Raw genomic sequence first — 21,342 nt, forward strand, 5'->3', positions numbered from 1 at the left:
TTAATTAGGTTATCTTAAAGATAGAGATACATGAAGAATTACCTTTCTCTTGCATGCATTTCCCTAAACCCATAGAACGCACAAGTTGAAATACGAAAAATAAAGTACAATTGTGCATATTATTAAGGGATATAAGAATAAAAATAATCATATTTAATTTTTTTTAATGAATGTATCATCTGTGATTTTTATTTCAGACTGTGAACAAGTACAACCTCCACTGTGGCTACAGACTTTAATGAATGCTTGCAAGCAAGCAAGTGATTTCAGTGTTCAGGGTGTTACTATTTCCCTTGTGATGGACTTGGTTGGATTGACTCAATCTGTTGCTCCTGTCACTGGAGAAAATCTGAACAGTGTGGAAACTGCTCAGCCTCTTAGCCCTAACCAGGGAAGAGTGGCTGTGGTTATCAGACCTCCTCTTACTCAAGGCAATCTGAGATATATGGCTGAAAAGACAGATTTCTTCAAGGTACAATGCAGTATCTTGTTGCTGTTTTCTTCAGACTTCTCTTGCTGGTAGAGACTCACAGTCTTGGCCACTTTACCATTTGTGGTACTGTAAACCAAATTTTCTTGCTGAGTGTTTTAATAACAGTTGTAACCTGTGTTAGACTCTAAATAAAAGTAGGTAGTGAGTTTTTCCACTGTGATTATCTTCCTGACTCCTTGGGTGAAAAACCTTGTTTGAATTAATATTTTTAAAATATAAATGGTAAAATACAAACTCTTGATTTGTATAATTTATGGAAGGAAATTTCCAAAGGATAATCAAGCAGCAGGGCATATTACGTAGTTAAGTACGTTTTGATGAAAATTTATTTCTGAAGATACCTGAGAATTCTGACTGAATTTTTTATATAGTAAATTACTGCAGTGTTTCAAACTATTCCTTGTGTTGATACAACATACAAACAAAAAGTAATAATTTTATAGATTGTCTGTTGATCATATGTTATCATTAGATGTCTCCTATCAGTGCATATTGTTCGACATAGTATAAAGCTAAAAAAGACATGATACTCATTTGTGTCTCTTGCCACTTTTATTCTCACATACACAGCATATAGCTTTAACTCTCTGGGACCAGTTGGGTGATGGAACTCCTCAGCATCATCAGAAGAGTGTAGAGCTCTTCTACCAGCTGCATAACCTCGTTCCATCTTCTAGCATTTGTGAAGATGTTATTAGTCAGCAGCTGACTCACAGAGACAAGGCAAGTTCTTCTGTTTACTAAAAGATACTAAAAGATGAGTTAAGGATGTAACTATAGAAATAAATTTAGAAGAAGGACTTGGTGCCTTAGAGGGGGGTATAAATAATTTCAGTATTGAAATAATGTTGACTTATATTGATTCAAACATTAAATAATACTGGTTATTTTTTACTTGCATGCAGAACATCAGATTTGTCCATCCTTTGACATTGCTACCTTCTTTCCTATATTCCCACTCAGAAGAAACCTTAACCTTGTATCTGTAGTAGTTGAGCCCTGTTTTCATGACATCTTGGTGTTTCACAAATCTGTGAGGTGTTTGCAATCATAGTAATTTAATATGGATTTTCTAGATTCCCTTCCAGTTGCCACTTTTCTTTCCCTGTACAGCTTCATCAAATTTAAGCACACTTTTTTTGCTGTATCCTAACCAACTGCTGTTCAGTCCTCTGATGTGTTCCCTCCTATTTAATTCTTGCATCTTGTCTAATAATTTCTGCTATTTCAGCATCTAGACTTTCTGCTTCCTTTCCTCCACAAAATTGGAGAAGGAGCAACAGCCAAGTTATTGTCATCACCAAGTCTCTGTTGCTTTTCTTGATAATGGGGTTGCATTCCTTCTTGTAAGACAGTCATCTGTGGCTCTCTTTATCTTTCTATCATTTTGCTTTCTCTTTTCTCTCTCTCAGCTGTGATGTTCTTGCTGCCTTTCTTTTTGCATCACCACCTTCTTTTTACAGTTGAGATGTTTTCAATTACTTTCCCTTTCTGTGAGATGCATCCTTATTAGTATGTTGCATTTGATATTATTAATTTGCTGTTCAGCCTTTCTATTCTTTTTTAAATCAGCAGTGAATCGAGTTGGCTGGTGGCACTTTTTTTGGGTTTGGTTTTGTCTTTTTTTTGTTTTGTTTGGTTTATTTTTTGTTGTTTTTTGTTTATTTGTTTGGGGGTGTTTTTTTTGTTTGGTTTGGTTTTTTTGGTTTAAAATTTTTGTTGTTTGTTTATTTGTTTGTTTGGGGTTTTTTCTCTTTTCTTTTTTTGTCTGTGTTTATATATTACCTGATTCTGGCTCTAAATAAATAGAAGATGAAAAAGTGACTTGTGCTATATAGTTTTGAGCTTCATGTTCTGACACTTGCCTTGGTTAATTATTTCCTGATAAAGTGTTTCTGTGAAATTCTTTCTCCGTGTTGAGAAGTGGGGGAATTCGAATGACTAGATATATTTCTATAAAGAGGCTTCTATACAATTTTTCTCCAATCTCATGTGGCCTCTCTCTTCCCTAGTTATTTGTCCTTAGAAGATTTGAGTTCTGTTTCCATCATGTTTGCTAGTTCTAGAGGGTAACTAGTGAACTGGTTTACCAGTAATCACCATTTCTCTGTTTATCTGTGTCTTTGTGGGAAGTGTGCTTGGCTGCTGTGCTCTGGTTGACATGGATCTGGGTTTGTGAGTCATCTGTGCATTTCTCTGCAGCATGGACACTGAGGCTACTCTTTTCTTGAAGATCTTTACTTTCTATCTCACTCATGTCAAAACTCATGGACTATAATTTGGCAGAACCTCTCAAGTGACCAGAGCTGCTTGTTTGCCTCTCCACACGGTTTGGCTTCTTGTTATTTTGTCACTTGTTATGTCTCCTGTTCTGCTACCACAGGTTATAATATTTGCACATGACCCACCTTTGTGGATTTCTGTTATTCCTTATGGCTACTCAGAGGTCTCTTGTCTCACTGCTGGCTGTTTTTCAGAAGTGATCATGGTTATTCTATTGCTTGCTTCTGTTTTGCGATAAATTTAGGTAATTCAATAAAATAGTATTTTCAAGATCTTTTGAAGCAGGCAGGTAGGCTGTTGACGAATGGTGTTTTTCTTAGGTCTGTGATGAATTTTATGCTAGACAAAGGAGGCTTTTCAGCATTTAGCAACAGCCTTATGCAGGAGATGTTATCACTTATCAAAAGTTATGCTATGCTTCCTGATGTATGAAGCACATGCTTAGCTTTTACTATTGTTTGTAGGAGTTCAACTTTTCATGACAGGTACTTGGTTTTGCGTTTAGTTTTTTTTTTTCCTTTCCCTCTGTCCCCTAGAAATTTGTTTCAGATGGAGGCTGTCAATTTGGCATTTGAGTTGACACCTTTGTAATGCTTTAACTTTTAGGTATATGGACTGTTTTTACAGCCTCAACAGAATGAACGATAGGGAATTATTTGTCTATATGCTCTACCACCTCATGGTTGTGACTTCAGAAGAGCTACCTTTTTGTCTTTCTACCAGAGAGTAACCAGGTCAACAGAGGTGAATGTGAGCCAGTCTTCACTTCATAGCTTGGCATATTGATAAAACTGCTGATGACTTATAGTTTCAATTGTTAGGCTGGTCTGTGAAATGCTGTGACTGTGAATATGGCATTTGCTCATGTCTGCCAGCCTTACTGTGAAAACAGTAATTTCTTACATCTTTCCAGCATGGATTGCAAAGGCCCACTGTTAAGTGTTGGAGACTTGGTGTTTTCACTCTTTACTCAGCAGATGTTAGTGAGTGGTTTTGTGTAACTGTATGTTTTTTGTAGCAGTGGTGTGGGGTTTAGGTGTTTTTCCCTGTGAGAAGCATATTTTTAGTAAATACACATGGTGTTTGCTTACTTTCCAGAATGTTGCTGTTTCTTTTTTTTTTTTCTGTAATTTACGCCTGATGTGATCTGTCTTGTGCCCTTTCTGTAAATTTCAGTTTTTCTGGCTTTTACTTAAAGCAGATACTGCTTGTATTAGCTGTCCAAAGCTACTTAGACTGTGTGTTGTAAATTAAGTCTGGAAGTATGCCACAGTGGCATTAACAGGTTATAGTTTGATCTCATTTTGATTAGAGGTAAATATATCTACTGTTCATTCCCTCTAAGTACATATGTAACAACAAACAAGTGAAAATCTTAATTCTCTCATCTGTGCTTATCATCCAGTAATTTAGTTTAAGTTCTCATTATATTTTAATCTAATTTTGATGTTTTATTCAGTATAACCATTCTGGTTGTCTGTTTACCCCTAAAACTAGTTAATAGCTTCCTTGTCTTTTGGGTAAAGTTGTTTTTAGTATGTGTGCCTATGTATTCATATCATAGCATGGCATTTGCTATTGTTCACAGCCTTGCTGGAATAACTCACTGTCTTGATCAGTCACGCTAAAGAAAGAAAGCTATAAAAATTGTTACTTTAATACTACTTTCACATTAAATATTCTACATTTTTTTACTAGTCATTGGAAGTCCTTTGGGCAGTAACCATATCCTATTTGTCCAAATAAAACCCTTTAAGTTCCAGAGCTAAATTTGGCATGTTAGTGAACTCTATCTAGATCATAGCTACATAGAAAATTCTTGTCTCTTTCTACCCAACTTATTTTCATTCCCTTATTTCCGTGCATACTGTATTTAATCACAGACAGTACCTGTAAACATTTTTTTTTCTGCTTCTTCTCTCTGCCTCTGTGTGCTTGAGTTTTCATATTGAAGGACTTGCATGTATTTTCCTGCTCTCTTTGTTATCTCTTCTAGTGCCTTGATGCAGATAGATAAACTCACTGAAAACAGATCTGGGCAACCTGTGAGAGTAAATCAAGTATTGTTGAAGCTATATTAAGTATTTAAAACTTTCAGGCTAAACTCTGAAAATAAGGCTGCCAAGGTCAAGATGGGGGAGAATCTTTTCTTGTTACTAAATTGTTTGCAGAGACCTATTGTTGCCACTACTGTTTTTAATGTTAGAAAATAGGATTTGAATGCACAGTCAACAAAATTAATTTTAAGAATTTCATTTTATCATTTAAGCTGCTGTATACATTTTTTTTTATCCAGTTCTTGTCAGAGGCTTTTGTATTCTGATAGATCTAACTTACAGTTTTGTCCACAGAAAATAAGAATGGAAGCTCATGCAAAGTTTGCAGTGCTATGGCATCTCACCCGTGACCTTCATATTAACAAGTCATCTTCCTTTGGCCGTACCTTTGACAGGTTGGTGATCGTAAGCATGATTCAGTTAAAATACCTTTGCTTCAAGATCTTGAACTGCATTACACTGGAAGCATCGAGTGTTTAGAAATCAGAGAACTACAGTGGGAACTCTGAAAGCAAAGAAAGGACAAGAAATTAATTCATGTTAGACAAAATTGTTTTCATGACGATGATTATGTAAGCTCTAAATTCTTCTGGTAGCTGTGAAGAGTAGGACAGCAATGGTCACATGATTAACTAACCATCACTGTGGTTAAAATATTAGAGTATATTGAACATATTGTGTGAGTTCTTGCTGTGATTTGGTAAAAACAAAAGCAGAAAAGAGATGTCAACCTAGAAGCGAATTGTATGAAAATGGATGTAACAATAAAGCTAACACGTAAGAGCAAAATGACGAGTAAACACTACGACAAGGAAGTTTCCTTGTTTAACGTGTGTTTTGTGTGACATATTCATGGCAAGGAGCAGAGGATTTCTGGTTTATGTTCTGGTATCAGAATACCTTCTTAGAAAAAAACTGCATGATCCAGATGCTGAACTTGTCTTCCTCAGCTAACACATATGAAAAAATGCTTATTAAAATTTCCTAGTGTATCCTTCGCTGTAGGAAGCAGAGTTGAATGTTGTAATTTCTTCTGCTTGATAGTGTCACTCGTTGCGGACATGGTGATAAATCCTGTACATACAGCAAACAGCGAATGAATCTGCTACTGGAGGCTGTAAAACAGTCAAATAAATTCAGAGTCCAATATATATATTGTTTTTTCTGCAAGTCTCAGAAGGATTTTAAAGGCTAAAACTATTGAAAGAAGAAAATAATGACAGTAGGAAGTGCTGAATTGTCAAGCATATTTCTCTTCTCCATTTTTGATGAAAAATTTTGCATAAGTTATCTTCTCTTTTCCCATGCATCTGTGTGAATTGGCTTTTAAAGTTTTGTCTCTAAAACTAGCAGTTATTAGGCAACTACAGCTTGTTCTGCTAGTAGCTGTACAAATACCTGAACTGACTATACAACTGCTGCTATTAGAGCAGCTGTCTTAACTGACTTTATTACTAGCTGTTTCTGGCCTTTTCTTCATTAGGGTAAAATGTACAATTTCAGCTGGAAAAGCTTGAATTCCAAAGAAAATACTGTATAATATGGAAAAGACACTTGAATAGGTACTGACATGTTGAAATCTATCATACATCAGATAAAATGGGGTTATTCTGTGAATAGTATAGAGTTTGTGCTATGTTCATTCTTCTTTCTGTTCTAGATCTTTGTTTATCATGCTGGACAGCCTTAATAGCTTGGATGGTTCTACATGGTCAGTGGGACAAGCCTGGTTAAATCAGGTGCTTCAAAGACATGATATTGCGAGGGTTCTTGAACCTTTGCTCCTACTGCTTCTCCATCCAAAAACTCAGCGAGTTTCTGTTCAACGAGTACAGGCTGAATGTTACTGGACTAAATCTCCCTATCACCCTGACGAAGAAAATGAAAAACATTTTATGCAGAAGTTCAGCTGTGCTGATGGTATGTACATAAGAAGACTGTAGGAAGTTCCTTATTTAATTTCTTTGTTATTTGCATGTAGCATTAAAAATGCAGGAATTTTTGAGGGTAACTGGCAAAACGAAGTGCTGGAATAGTTACTGCTGTAATGTGTGCATTTGTGCATGTTTTTCTTATTCAAGTTTGGGTATCCCAAACATCATTGAAAGTTTTATTATTCTCAAATTAAGATGATATGCAAGTATTTTAATGCACAGAAGTATCTTGGGTCTTGCTAGATTTCAGTGGATCTTAAGAACATGGCTTGAAACTTAATCATGAAATTAACTGCTTTTATGAATTAGGACCTCTAATGTGGGGCAGACTGAAAACATACTGATGAGTTTGAAGGTGTTTGTATTGTGTAATCTTAGTCGCATACTAACAATTCTTTTTTATGGAAACACAATCAGATAAGATTGCAAAATTACATAGCTCTCCCATGAAACCTTATGCCAAGGTCTACTGCTAAAGTAATCTTGCTTTGGTTATGTGAATGTGTGTTGCTGCCATAACAACATTATTCTTTTTCTGCTGTGAAGTGGAAAGACACTATTTACAATGCCTTTATAATTTGAAGTCTTCTTAATAGTTTAAATTCTAATTTTTAATTTAAATTCTGAAAACCAAATTATTACATGTATAATTTTTTTTGTTTATCTTTAAGCATTTTCCCATGTGCCTGTAAGCCAAGAACAACTTATTATACCCAAAGAAGGCAATGAAAAGCAGCTCACTATGGATGAAATGGAGAACTTCAGCCTGACTGTCAACCCTCTGAGTGACAGGCTTTCCTTGTTAAGTACCAGCAGTGAGACCATACCAATGGTTGTGTCTGACTTTGACCTTCCTGACCATCAAGTTGAAATACTGCAGAGTTCTGACTCTGGCTGTTCCCAGTCATCTACTGGAGACAACATCAGTTATGAAGTGGAAACAGAAAGCCTGAGTGCTCAAGATAGCTCTCAGACTCTGAGAGAAGACTCACCTGATGAAATTGTGCAACAAGTGGTTACAGATCTTATATGCAAAGTTGTAAGCGATCTCGGAGAAGAGGCTGAACCAGTTAAACATAACCTGCATTCTGAGGATAGTTCATGTAAATTCAGTCTTTTGGATAACTCTGTGGAGGTGACAAAAACTGAAGATCAAAATATTCAAAGTAGCCAAAGTAGTTTGCTTAGTAACGACAGCTCCCAAGTGCTGTCAGCTTCAACTGAGACTGGACTTGAGAGCTTAGGAGATGAAATTTCTAGAAATAACTCTTCACCCTGTATTGCAGAAAGCCAGCAGTCCCTCTCTGATCTCACTCTTTCTTCCATTGAATCAAAGTCCAGAAAGCAAAGCCACAGTAGTATCCAGTTCAGCTTTAAAGGAAAGCTACCAGAAAAAATGTCAGAAAAAGAAACAATTGTAAAAGAGGCTGGTAAGCAACCAGGTGCAAAACCTAAGGTGAAAATAGCCAAAAAGAAAGATGAAGAGAAGAAGAAAGCACAATCAGAAAAGCTTAAACAAACAAACATCTTCTTTAGTGATGGTCTTGATTTAGAAAACTGGTACAGTTGTGGAGAAGGAGAAATTTCAGAGATAGAAAGTGATGTGGGGTCCCCAGGAGTGAGAAAATCTCCCAACTTTAATATCCATCCATTGTATCAGCACGTGCTGCTTTATCTCCAGCTGTATGACTCTTCAAGGACATTGTATGCTTTTTCTGCAATTAAAGCAATTCTGAAAACCAATCCTTCAGCTTTTGTAAGTGCTATCTCCACTACCAGTGTTAATAATGCATACACTCCTCAGCTTTCGTTGCTTCAGAATCTTCTCGCCAGGCATCGGATATCTGTTATGGGCAAGGATTTCTATAGTCACATCCCCATTGATTCTAACCATAACTTTCGGAGTTCTATGTACATAGAAATTCTAATCTCCTTGTGTTTATACTATATGCGGAGCCACTATCCAACTCACGTTAAAGTAACCTCACAAGATCTAATAGGAAACCGTAATATGCAAATGATGAGTATAGAAATTCTGACACTTCTCTTTGCTGAGTTAGCAAAAGTGATAGAAAGCTCTGCAAAGGGCTTTCCGAGTTTTATTTCGGACATGTTGTCCAAGTGCAAGGTTCAGAAGGTGATCCTGCATTGTCTGCTGTCTTCTATCTTCAGTGCACAGAAATGGCATAGTGAAAAGATGGCTGGAAAAAACACAGTGGCTGTAGAGGAAGGTTACTCTGAAGACAGCCTTATAAATTTTTCTGAAGATGAATTTGACAATGGTAGTACTTTGCAGTCCCAGCTTTTAAAAGTACTGCAGAGGCTGATTGTGCTGGAACACAGAGTAATGACTGTGCCTGAGGAAAATGAAACGGGCTTTGACTTTGTCATAACGGACTTGGAGCACATTGGTCCTCAGCAGCCGATGACTTCTCTTCAGTATTTACATTCCCAGCCAATAACCTGCCAAGGCATGTTTCTCTGCGCAGTGATACGAGCTTTACACCAGCACTGTGCCTGTAAAATGCATCCCCAGTGGATTGGCCTTATCACCTCTACGTTGCCTTACATGGGAAAAGTTCTTCAAAGGGTGGTTGTTTCAGTGACTCTTCAGCTCTGCAGGAACTTGGATAATTTAATTCAGCAGTATAAATATGAAACAGGATTGTCTGATAATAGGTATGTGTATGGTATGTAGCGGTGTATAATCTTTTAAAGCATATTTGATTATGTTGAATTACTTTACAACCAGATTAACCTGTTCTAAAAAAACAAAAATTAATCTCATTTTAGGCCTCTTTGGATGGCATCAGTCACTCCCCCAGACATGGTTCTTACTTTATTAGAAGGGATCACAACAATAATTCATTACTGCCTCTTGGATCCATCAACTCAGTATCATCAGGTAAAATTATCTGTGTGTCTATGCAGTACAAGTCAAATTAAAGACTGTGGTTATATTGGCAGATATGAAGATCTGGGTGAGGGAAATACCAAATAAAGAGCTTGTCTTAGCTATAAGTATGTTTTTTATTGATCATACATACATCTCAGAAAAACTATTTTTACTAAGCATACTTGAATTTTCTTTTTCTTGTTTGGTTTGTTATTTGGGTTTTTTTTTTTTTGTTTACCCTGAAATAGCTACCGCCTGTCTAGCGAGCTATCTTCATTTTGTGAAACTCCCCAGACTGATGCATAACCTGTTACTTTCTGGTGGGACTGTGTTCATCTTGCAATATGTCAAAATGTTCCCTTTCTGTTCCTTCTGTATATTCATGATTTGTCTTTAGTCAAGCAATATTTTTAGATCTGATATTCTTAGCATAGATTCTGTTAAGAATTTGGCTCATATTCTGCAGGATAATTTTTATCCTGCTCTCTCTGCAATCTTTTATCTGCTTTTTTGATGTTGTTGTTATACCTCTTAGCCTTCCATTCATTCAAAAGTAACTGAAAAGTATTTATTATCTGTGCAAATAAATAATTTTGCCTAGAGTATTCATTACACTTCAAATTTTGAAATTGTTTTGCAAAGGTATAGATAGGCAGATGATACAAAATTGATTGCTATAAACATGAGGCCTCACATGTTTGATATTTGATATTGTCCAATTTGATTCAAAAGATTCTGTAACTGCTATTTTTAAAAGACTCAGACCTGTACATACTGTAAGAATTATAGAAAAAATGTTTAAACAAATTGTTAAGAGTTGAAGGCTTCCATGACCATTAAGTCTAAATTTATACTATTTTATTTATGCTATTTGTAGAGATATTTAATGCTTTTGCTCCTCTCTCCCTTTTGAATCCAATAGCTTTTGGTTAACGTAGATCAGAAGCACTTGATTGAAGCACGAAATGGGATCCTATCTATCTTGCATATGATCATGTCTTCTGTGACTTTGCTCTGGAGCATCCTTCACCTTGCAGATTCTTCGGAGAAAACTGCTGCTGCTGCATCCATTACCACTATTAATCTTGGGTCAACAAAGGTCAGAATATCAGGGATAATACCATTTAAGTTGTTGATTAATACCTCTGTCAAACTAAATCCAATTCCATTGCCTTAAATATAAATTGAATTTTAATACCTTTGTACTCATCTACTCATCCAACCAAAACCAGGGGGTTTACAAATGGGTATTGAATCTGCTTTTCAACTTGAGTATATCAATTCAAGACAACAGTGTCTCACCTCTTTCTTTCTATAAGGAAAATGAAATCCATCTTGGGGAAAAAAAAAAACATTCAACATGCCCTATATATGGAAAAGTCCAGTTTGAGTTCAGCTTGTTTGATGTAGTATCAGGATAGGTGACTACTTTTTCACCTCGTTGCTTTCAGGTAATGGTTTTTTTAGCTGCCTTGGAGTTGAGGGATGTGGTTAAAACACACGAAACTGTGGAATTCTACAGCATTGTGTGTCTAAACAAGCATTTTAAGCTTCACTACACCTAGGTTGCTTTGGCAGCCATGTTTGGCAGGTGCATAAAGTGTATAGGCAAGCTCTAGGATCATGTATAGCAGTTTCCTGTAAGCTTAGACAATTCCTACTCAAATATCTCTGATCAAGGTAAAAATGGCTTTCAGAAAACAGATAAAGTGCATTTTTGTCTGAAGTCTTCCTATCACAGAAAACAGGTCAAGACAGTGCTCAGGAAATGCATTTTCTGACCTATGTGTACCCAAATAACTTCTGACATGCCTAAAAACCCCATTATGAAGATTTCTAACAGTGAATATTGCAGTCTTGCAGATCATTCTGTTCTTTCTTTTAGGATTTCTCCACCTCCCCTACTTCTTAATCTTTATCTTGCTTGCCACAAAGCAAGTCCATTACTGTTTGTGGCAGACATGAGCATCATCTTCCTTTTTTCTTCCTAATTACCTTATACACGTCGGATGACTGTTATATTTCAACCTAATGGTTTTCTCCTGACTGTATACAAACCCATTTCTGTCCCTTGTTGGAGGTCATAGTCCATAGCACTTACCTTTCTTTTTGTAGTTTGAGTTCTGACAGTTTGTGGTACATTTCCTAAAGTAAGGTGCCCAGATTGGACATGGTAAATGGTGTCTTCCCTCAGGGGAAATATTTAATGCCTTTCATAAAGTGTTGCTGCTTCTGAATGCTCTTTTCCCCTTCCTTGCAGAATTAATTCACTATAATCCCAAGACTTTTTTTCTGTAGCACCACTATCTGAATAGTTTGTTATCCTGAATCACTAATGTGTATCCTTACCTTCACATGCAAAGACCAAGGCTCTATTGCAGTATCTTTCTTTAGGATGCTTTTTGAGTTAGTCAGTTATATTTGGTTCTGTATCTTTCTATCAGTTGCTTCCTACTTCATTATCATTTGCAGATTTAACAAGTGTATTTTACCTTTCCTTGTCTTAGTAATGAATAACATGATTGAAGAGCATCAAATGTAAATTACTGCTTTGTAAAACCTCTGAGCGAATGATTCTATGATTCTATGATTTTTATGTAAAGCTAGTGATAATTACCATCTAAGTATGGCTTTATAGCTAGCTGTTTTGAACATAATGCTGAGATGCTTATCTAAAGGTATATGTGTTCTGCTTCTGTATTTCAGAATTTGAGGCAGCAGATTCTTGAACTTTTAGGTCCAATTTCAATGAATCATGGTGTTCACTTCATGGCTGCTATTGCATTTGTATGGAATGAAAGGAGACAAAATAAAAATACTTCCAGGACAAAGGTATGTTTATACTACTATGGTCACTTTAAATAGTGGTAATACCTCCAAGTTGTTTAGCAGCAGGAAGGAGAAAATTGAGAAATTCCAGTGAAAAAATACATAGTACAAAATATTGAGAGTAGTTATATTTCTAATTAGCAGCTGTACTGTAGGGAGACACCAGTTAATTTTAGAATGGGATAATATTCCTGAATTCTTCAGAAAAAGAGTAATTCCAAATCTCTAGATGATCTGTGAGTAACATGTCAATCCCATGAGGCCAGCTGCATTAATTTTGGTCTGTGATGATAATCTGTGGCATACATTTGATTCCTTTAGGTTATTCCTGCAGCAGGTGAAGAGCAACTTCTACTGGTCGAGCTGGTTCGCTCTATCAGTGTTATGAGAACAGAGACTGTTATACAAACAGTGAAAGAAGTTTTGAAGCAACCTCCAGCCATAGCAAAAGACAAGGTACAAAAACTATAGAGGTGTTATTGATTTATTGAATGTCCTCTTACTGAAGCTTAGAACACTGGTGATGTGGGAACTTCATTCACAAAGCTGAGCAGTGCAATGTGGAAAATTTTCACAATAGCTGATGGATGGATGAACCTCTGAAGGGAAGTCGTACCTCCTTAAGTCATTACTATTTACTGAACAATTCCAGAATCCTGGTTACTGCTTACATTAGCAAACAGGTGCTTATCATAGCAGCAGGTTGTTTTATTTTTTTTTCAAATAGGAAAAGTGGGGAAAAGAGGCAGTGTTCAAGGCCAGGTTGGATAAAGCCTTGAGTGATATGGTATAGTGTGAGGTGTCCCTGCCCATGGCAGGGGGGTTGGAACTAGATGATCTTAAGCTCCTTTCCAGCCCTAACTCTTCTATGATTCTATGATTTTTATAAAAATGCCTGAATGGACACTTGTAATAGCCTGGTAATGAGTCAAGCTATATCTTCAGACACTGCAATAACATTATAGCATTATCAGTTTTGCCCTGGAAACTGAGGAGAAAAAGTCACTTTCTTCTTCCTGGTGACACAGGTTTCATATCTTTTTTCTAGAAACATCTTTCACTGGAAGTCTGCATGTTGCAGTTTTTCTATGCCTATACTCAAAGGTAAGACAAGAAGTTAAATTATATTTCTATCACCAAGAAACAAGATGAACAACAACAAGTTTGAATATTTTACATCTTTTCATAATCCTTAGGATGAGAAATAGCCTGTGTAATATGAACAATGAGTTTTGAACTGTAGGTGTCATAAAGAAAAAAAGGAATTCACCTGAAAATCCTGCAGGAAGTCTGCCCCCTGCCCAAGGAAAGATGATATTAAGTATGCTTAACTGATTAGTACCACTCCAACATTGTTCTGAATAGCATGTCTTTAGAGTATATTTTTCTTCTTCCTTATCTTAATGACTTGATGTATGCACTTAATATTAAATGGAAAACCAAAGAATCAATATGAATGTGGATTTCACAATATCTGACAGGAGAATAGTGAGACAGAAAGAAAATGGGGAATACCTGAGGGAAATGCTGTTTTCATTTCCATCGCATCTATCTCTCTCTTTTAGGATTCCAGTGACCAGCTTAGTAGATAGCTGGGCAGCACTGCTGCTTTTGTTGAAAGATTCTATCCAGGTTGGTCTTCCGGCTCCAGGACAATTTCTCATACTCGGGTAAGTGCTCTTGATATTTGCAATTGCAAAGTAAGCTCAAATGTAAATATATGAAATCATATTTGAAATTTTAGTGTTTCCAAATCTTTGACACTTATTTTTGAGTGGTAGAGCTGAGGAATTGTTACATATATTAATTTTTACAGTATAACACAATATAAGCCACACTCTACAGTTTATTTGAGCAATTCAGGCTCTTCAAACAGTAGGCTAAAGTTTCTGATTTTTCTTTGAAAATAACTGCAATGACTATTTATTAGGTGTATGTAGATTTTCAGCCAACAGAAAGAGTTCATTCCCAGCCTGAAAGCTGTTTGTGGATTGTTAGAAATAAACGTTAACTATGATTTTCTGCATAAAGCTATAAGGACCATTTTCTTTAATTTCTGGAATTTATCTTCCCTATTAAAGTGTCTTTAAAGTTACTTTCATATATAGTCTAGCAAAATACGTTATTGATAAACTATTAGGGTATGATCAAAATTAACTTAAACTTGAAAGGACGTTTTCTAGAATACTGCTAATAGCAGTGACTGAAGGTTTAGTAAATAAGTATTGTGCACATAAATATATCCAGATTTGCCCTAGGCCTTAAAGTTACTGAATAATGTATTGTGAGAAGAAAATCTGTATCTACTTTTTTCAGTGTTCTTAATGAGTTCATTATGAAAAACCCAAGCCTGGAGAATAAGAAAGATCAAAGGGATCTCCAGGTAAGAGATGTATTTTATGTGTACCGCTTTTGAAAATATTGAACAACAAATGCTTGAATGTACCAGAATTATCTGATACATCATTTCTGTAGTCTGAAATGGCTCTTTAGTATCTACTACTTAACACTATTTGTAATCTGTTGAAAAAGATCTCATTTTCTATGGAATTACTAATCGTTGGTAATATAGAAGTAATTTGAAAGAAGCTCCATACTGCTACAAAATGGGTCAGGACAACAAACACAGTCCTTCTGCACAAAGTCCTTAAAATGCTTGGGTTTTTTTTTTGTACCAGGACGTAACGCACAAGATAGTGGATGCCATTGGGGCAATTGCTGGTTCTTCCTTGGAACAGACTACTTGGCTAAGACGAAACTTAGAGGTTAAGCCTTCCCCCAAGATTATGGTTGATGGAAACAACTTAGAATCAGATGTTGAAGGTAGTTTCATTTTCATTTTATTTAAAAGCAAACATTAATTATCAGGCCAAAATGAACAAAGACGACATCTTTGCTATATTTTAATACATTAAAAATGCTTCAGTGTTGTTCATGCATTCGTGTCTTACAGAGTGTGTCTGGCAAAGTCTCTACCTCTTCAAAATATATGCTATTAAAATATGCTTGTAAGGTAAATATTTGCTGAAGAAAACTAACTTTGGACATTTTTTTATGATCTTCATTTAGATATGTTATCTCCAGCAATGGAAACTTCAAACATTACTCCATCTGTTTATAGTGTCCATGCATTGACCTTACTTTCTGAGGTAAATGTCTCTTCAGATGTAATAAGTAGTGCCTTATAATAAACTTTCATATTGTGAAAAGCTTTAGACTAGAAGCTTAGGGAAAAAGATGTGATGGGAAGCACTGATGTGACCTGGATTCTGGGTCCTGTCAGGTAACAATATATAAAACTTTGTGACTAAGTCAGTTACAAAGATTTGGTGAGATGGATGAGGCGTAAAGCATGGCCTTTCGGATGTGTAGTATGGGAAATTCTTTTGGTGGCAACCTTTGTGTATTATTAGTGGTATGGGTTATTTAATGTTGATAATTGCAGTCAATTTTTGATAATTTTTATATTTGTATCTTAACCTGCAGAATGCTTTGTGCAGGAGCTTATGCTTCTGTGTTTTTACCTTAGTTTTAAAAACAATGGGATCTTAATACTCTGGATTTTGTATAGTACCTGAAATTTGATCACTTCTATCATAAACTTGAATATTCAGTAGAAGATACTACTAAAAAAAAAAAGAAAGCTGAATAGCTAGATAAAAAGTAATTGGAGAGTGCACAATAACATATTTTTCTCTCCTTTTATAGGTTTTGGCTCATCTGTTGGATATGGTTTTCTACAGTGATGAAAAAGAGAGGGTTATTCCTTTGCTTGTGAATATTATGCACTATGTTGTTCCCTACCTCCGCAATCACAGGTATCTTTTACAATGTATTTAATTGATGTAGATCTCTACAGCCAGTTGAAATTTGGTGGGTAACACTTAAGTTGAAACAGGCATGACAAGTATTAGATATGTCAGTCTTTCTGAGCAACCATTCAAAATTGTTTCATGTTGACTTTCTTTATTGGTTTGTTTTGTTTAGTGCTCACAATGCATCCAGCTATCAGGCCTGTGTCCAGTTATTAAGCAGTCTTAGTGGGTATCAGTATACAAGGAGAGCATGGAAAAAGGAAGCATTTGACCTTTTTATGGATTCCAGTTTCTTCCAGATGGATGCTTCATGTGTTAACCAGTAAGACTTTGTATTTCCTGCTCATACGGATAGCTGTAACAAATTTTATGTATACCATTACACAAGAGCATGTATAATGTAGAACAGAATTTCCCAACAGATCTCAGTTGAAATAGAAGGATGTTCTCTGGTTTAGATTACTATGTGAAATGTGAAACTTGCATACCTAAGTTGTATTTCTATGCACAAGTTATTTTTTTCACTTTCAAGATGGACTTTTTCTATGAGAAAAAAATTACTGACATTTTGTAGAATCACAGAATGGTTTGGGGCAGCCACAGCTTCTCTGGGCCACCTTTTCCAGTGCCTCACTACCTCACAGGAAAGAATTTCTTTCTAATATCTAATGTAATCTCCCCTCTTTTAATTTAAAACCATTTATGTTTCTCCTATTGCTACATGCCCTTGTAAAAAGTCCCTCTTCAGCTTTCTTGCAGGCCCCCTTTAGGTACTGGAAATTGCTGTAAGGTCTCCCAGAGCCTTCTCTTCCCCAGGCTGAACAACCCAAACTCTTTCAGCCGGTTTTCACAGGAGAGATGCTCCAGCCCTCTCATCATCTTTGTGGCCCTCCTCTGGACTTGCTCCAACATGTCCATGTTGGGGGTCTGGGGAGCTGAATGCAGTACTGCAGGTGGGGTCTCATGAGAGCGGAGTAGAGGGGAAGAATCAACTCCTTCAGCTTTCTGGTGATGCTTCTTTGATGCAGCCCAGTTCAGTTTCTGGGCTGTGAGTGTACATTGCCAACTCATATTCACTTCTTCATTCATTCATACCCAAAATCCTTCTCCTCAAGGCTGCTCTCAATTAATTTTCTGCTCAGCCTGTATTAATGCTTGGGATTGCCCTGACCCAGGTGCAAGACATGGCACTTGGCCATGTTGAACTTGAGCCCACATCTCAAGCTTGTCAAGGTCCTTCTGGTTTGCATCTGTTATTTTCTTTGAGAAGGGGGTTTGAAATTATAGTTATAGTTTCAGATCATATTGCACCAAGTAAATGGTACGTATGTTTTAGAAAGCTTGATTTGGAAGCCTTAGCCTGTATTAAAAGAGCAGAAAAAGCTTTGTAAATATTTGTTTAAATTCCTGCTTTTTTTCTGATTTGTGTACAATCTTTCTCTTTTAGTTGGAGAGCAATTATGGATAATTTGATGACACATGATAAAACTACATTCAGAGATTTGATGAGTAAGTATTTATTGATATAGTAGTGACTTTTCTTGATGGGAAACACTAGGAAAGGGAAAAATATAATGAAAACATTTGTTCAACATTAATTTCAATCTGTTTGTTCTGTGGTTTTCCTGTTTTCTTCAACTACTTGTTTCTGGAGATCCATAAATAAGATAACTGGAAGTGAGAGAATTCGAGACCATCCTTGCACACAGTGAATTTTGCTTGTATGGCTAAATTGACTAAGCAGAGGGTTTATTTGATTGCTTTTTTAAGGATCTCACACTAACTCTGCTTAAGGAAAAATTGATTCTGTACATTCTAAACATCCGATTACCTGTTCCTGCAAAATGTGTTTAAAAAAAAAAAGTCTAAACTCCCTCTGAAAAGCCCCTAAACCCGGGCATTATTGTGTATACTTACAAGATTTAGAATCACAGAATAATTTGAGTTAGAAGGGACTTTCAAAGGTCATCTAATCCAACCCCCCTGCAATGAGCAGGACCATCTTCAACTAGATCAGGTTGCCCAGAACCTGATTCAAGCCTGGTCTTGAATGTCTCCAGGGATGGTGCATCCCCCACATTTCTGGGCAACCTGTTCCAGTATTTTACCACCCTCATTGTAAAGAGGTTTTTTCCACCCATCCAGCCTGAATCAACATGCATTTTAAATCACTGTGGTTAAAAATACAAATTGCAGAACATACATCATCTTAATATCTAATTTTGAGCTGCATTAATGCAAGGGAGGTAAGAGTTAGTTATGCCTTACGGTGAAACAGAAGGGAAATTTTGAAGTTCACCTCTACACTATTTTCTCTTTCAGCACGAGTGGCTGTGGCTCAGAGCAGTTCACTCAATCTGTTTGCTAATCGAGAAGCAGAGCTGGAACAGCGTGCTATGCTCCTGAAGAGGCTGGCTTTTGCAATTTTTAGTAGTGAGATAGACCAATACCAGAAATACCTTCCAGACATACAAGGTCAGTAAAAATACATCATTTAGTGGACTTCTGAACTCTGTTGTAAACTGAGTAATATTTGTATGACAGGGTAACAGCAGATAATTTTGTCCCCTGGAATATCATTGTGCAAAGGGGGCCTATAGGGATGCTGGGGAGGGAGTTTCATTAGGGACTGTAGTGACAGGACAAGGGGTAACGGGTTCAAACTGAAACAGGGGAGGTTTAGATTGGATATAAGGAAGAAATTCTTTCCTGTTAGGGTGGTGAGGCACTGGAACGGGTTGCCCAGGGAGGTTGTGAGCGTTCCATCCCTGGCATTGTTCAAGGCCAGGATGGAAGAAACCTTGCGCGGCATGCTTTAGTGTGAGGTGTCCCTGCCCATGGCAGGGGTTTGGAACTTGATGATCTTAAGGTCCTTTCCAACCCTAACTCTTCTATGATTCTATAAGTACCGTTCCCATTGCTGGATGCAAAGTTTCTGCATGTTTTTGTTAGAATGTTCTTAGTCTTTAGATGATTGCCAACTACAGAGACTTTGTTATTGCTAGATGATTTTTATCCAGGTTATTTCACTGATCTGTCAGTTTATACCTAGATCAGTATGCTTAGGTACCTGCAACATGTGTTTTGACGTGAGTGTCCAATATAAACACCTACCAACTAGGGATAAATGGAAGGGCTGACCTTGAAGTTTTGAATGCTTGACTTCTCTGTCTGGTGGTTTTGGTTTTCTTTTTTACTATTCTGTTTATCTGTCCTGATTATCACTGAAGAATACTACTTCCAGTGACCTTTTACTTTAGGAGATTGGGAATGGGAGTTGTTTGGTTTTATTCCAAGATGATGCAAATAGTTGCAGCAGTAGCTTCTAGCTATATTTTAGTGCTACCAGTGTGGACACTTTAGTCTTTTCCTCTGTATGGAAAGTCAGTTGCATCATCTTTCTTGTTTCATTTCTTGGATTTATTCTTTGGAGTTTTATGTTTTTCCCTCAGTTAAGTCTGTAGCTTAGTTTACTATATTCAAGATACCGGGTGGTTTTTCTGGTCTGAACTGCAAAGTGCATGTGTTGGTTTGACTGAAACATTTCCTTATGTATCTGCCTCTGTATGTGTTCAATGCTTAGAGGTGAGGTGGTTATGATTAAATAAGAGCATATTGACCCTCTGTAATACCCACTTTACTATGATGATGCAGCCCTTTAATAGTAACAGTATATCCTTGGTGTTCAGGCTGTTGTCAGATTGTTTGGAATCTGTTAACTCCACTTTTTGTTAATGAGTGAAACTCTGTAAGATGAGCAAAACTCCCACATGTCTCATTGCATTTATTTGGAGAATTTTAATCAAAATGTGCAACTGCACTATTTTGACGTTTCTTGCTTTTGTTTGCTACTTGGTAAAAATGGTTATTTTTTATGTTGACAGAATAAAGCTGTAGCAAAGTACTAGAACAGTAACATGGCAGATACTTAAACTAATGTAAAAATGGAGAATAAATGAGGGAAAGAGAAAATGTGAGTTGGAATTACTCTGAACTGAGGAAAACTTCTTGGATTTTTGTTTCAGAAAGGCTGGTAGAAAGTCTCCGTTTGCCACAGGTGCCCACCCTTCATTCCCAAGTGTTCCTGTTTTTCAGAGTATTGCTTTTGCGAATGTCTCCACAGCACCTTACTTCACTTTGGCCAACTATGATCACTGAACTGGTGAGTTGCAGTTAGCACTCATGATTTGGAGAACTGGTGCAAATTTGAGACATAATCTTATTCATCCTCAACATTTTTAAGAAAATCTCTTCTGATATTGTGTGTGTAAATGTACAATGGACACAAGTTGAAAACTGCCTTATTTTCGTAGTCCTAATGTCTGGTTTTTGCAATGAAATAGAGTATCTGTTGGCTTATGCTATTCAAGCTATTCAGATGTTTCCTGAATTAAATTTGCATTTGCACTCATTGTTTCCTAGTCACTCCTACTTCAACTTCTGTCTACACATGTGTGCCTTCTTCACCATTCACACTCACGATCCAGTGTTTCTATTTGTCTGATCATTCAGCTTTTTTTCTCCAGCAATGAGTATGAGAACCCAGATAAAGGAGGAGTCAGAATCCATCTTGTATTGGCATTTGATAGTCATTCAGATCACATTGTGGCTGAAATTTTGTAACTAGATTTATACAAGGCTCAACTCAACCTTTTTCAAGTAGTGGAGAGGAAAAGTCTCCAAGAGTTTTCTTAGTCATAAAAGAGCCAGTTTCTTGTCCCTTGTGCTACTCAGATTGTATGTAGGACATGAAAGAGCTTTAGGGTGCAGTGTCGACTAAGTTAGGGGGTTATTTCATCATCCAGAAATGGAAATAAAGCTCCAAGCAGTTCCTCTAAGGTTTATTACTCACAAATCCCTGCAGAATTTTCATGAGTCACGGTCCATAAAAAATGGTATTAAAATGTAGCATTTGATCTTTAGGTACAAGTGTTTCTACTGATGGAACAGGAGCTCACTGCTGATGAAGACATTTCCAGGTAAACTTACAAATTTCCCACTTGTTTAGCTTGATAACAGTCTGCTGGCATCCTGA

General features: G+C 36.6%; 1 protein-coding gene across 1 annotated transcript in view; it reads left to right on the forward strand.

The window, feature by feature from the left end:
• The window catches only part of DOP1A (DOP1 leucine zipper like protein A), a 52,290-nt gene that overhangs the window by 24,432 nt on the left and 6,516 nt on the right, over positions 1 to 21,342 (forward strand). The window contains exons 14-33 of the mRNA XM_031052622.2: positions 198 to 472; positions 1,064 to 1,216; positions 5,128 to 5,228; positions 6,494 to 6,753; positions 7,439 to 9,446; positions 9,561 to 9,672; positions 10,586 to 10,762; positions 12,370 to 12,495; positions 12,814 to 12,948; positions 13,541 to 13,596; positions 14,058 to 14,162; positions 14,809 to 14,875; positions 15,171 to 15,315; positions 15,562 to 15,641; positions 16,201 to 16,310; positions 16,480 to 16,629; positions 17,755 to 17,816; positions 18,630 to 18,782; positions 20,333 to 20,469; positions 21,231 to 21,286. Coding sequence (XP_030908482.2) covers positions 198 to 472; positions 1,064 to 1,216; positions 5,128 to 5,228; positions 6,494 to 6,753; positions 7,439 to 9,446; positions 9,561 to 9,672; positions 10,586 to 10,762; positions 12,370 to 12,495; positions 12,814 to 12,948; positions 13,541 to 13,596; positions 14,058 to 14,162; positions 14,809 to 14,875; positions 15,171 to 15,315; positions 15,562 to 15,641; positions 16,201 to 16,310; positions 16,480 to 16,629; positions 17,755 to 17,816; positions 18,630 to 18,782; positions 20,333 to 20,469; positions 21,231 to 21,286 — 4,468 coding nt within the window. The remainder of the gene's footprint in view (positions 1 to 197; positions 473 to 1,063; positions 1,217 to 5,127; positions 5,229 to 6,493; positions 6,754 to 7,438; positions 9,447 to 9,560; positions 9,673 to 10,585; positions 10,763 to 12,369; positions 12,496 to 12,813; positions 12,949 to 13,540; positions 13,597 to 14,057; positions 14,163 to 14,808; positions 14,876 to 15,170; positions 15,316 to 15,561; positions 15,642 to 16,200; positions 16,311 to 16,479; positions 16,630 to 17,754; positions 17,817 to 18,629; positions 18,783 to 20,332; positions 20,470 to 21,230; positions 21,287 to 21,342) is intronic.

The sequence above is a fragment of the Melopsittacus undulatus genome, chromosome 3, assembly GCF_012275295.1.
Source record: "Melopsittacus undulatus isolate bMelUnd1 chromosome 3, bMelUnd1.mat.Z, whole genome shotgun sequence".
Classification (NCBI taxonomy): Eukaryota; Metazoa; Chordata; class Aves; order Psittaciformes; family Psittaculidae; genus Melopsittacus; species Melopsittacus undulatus.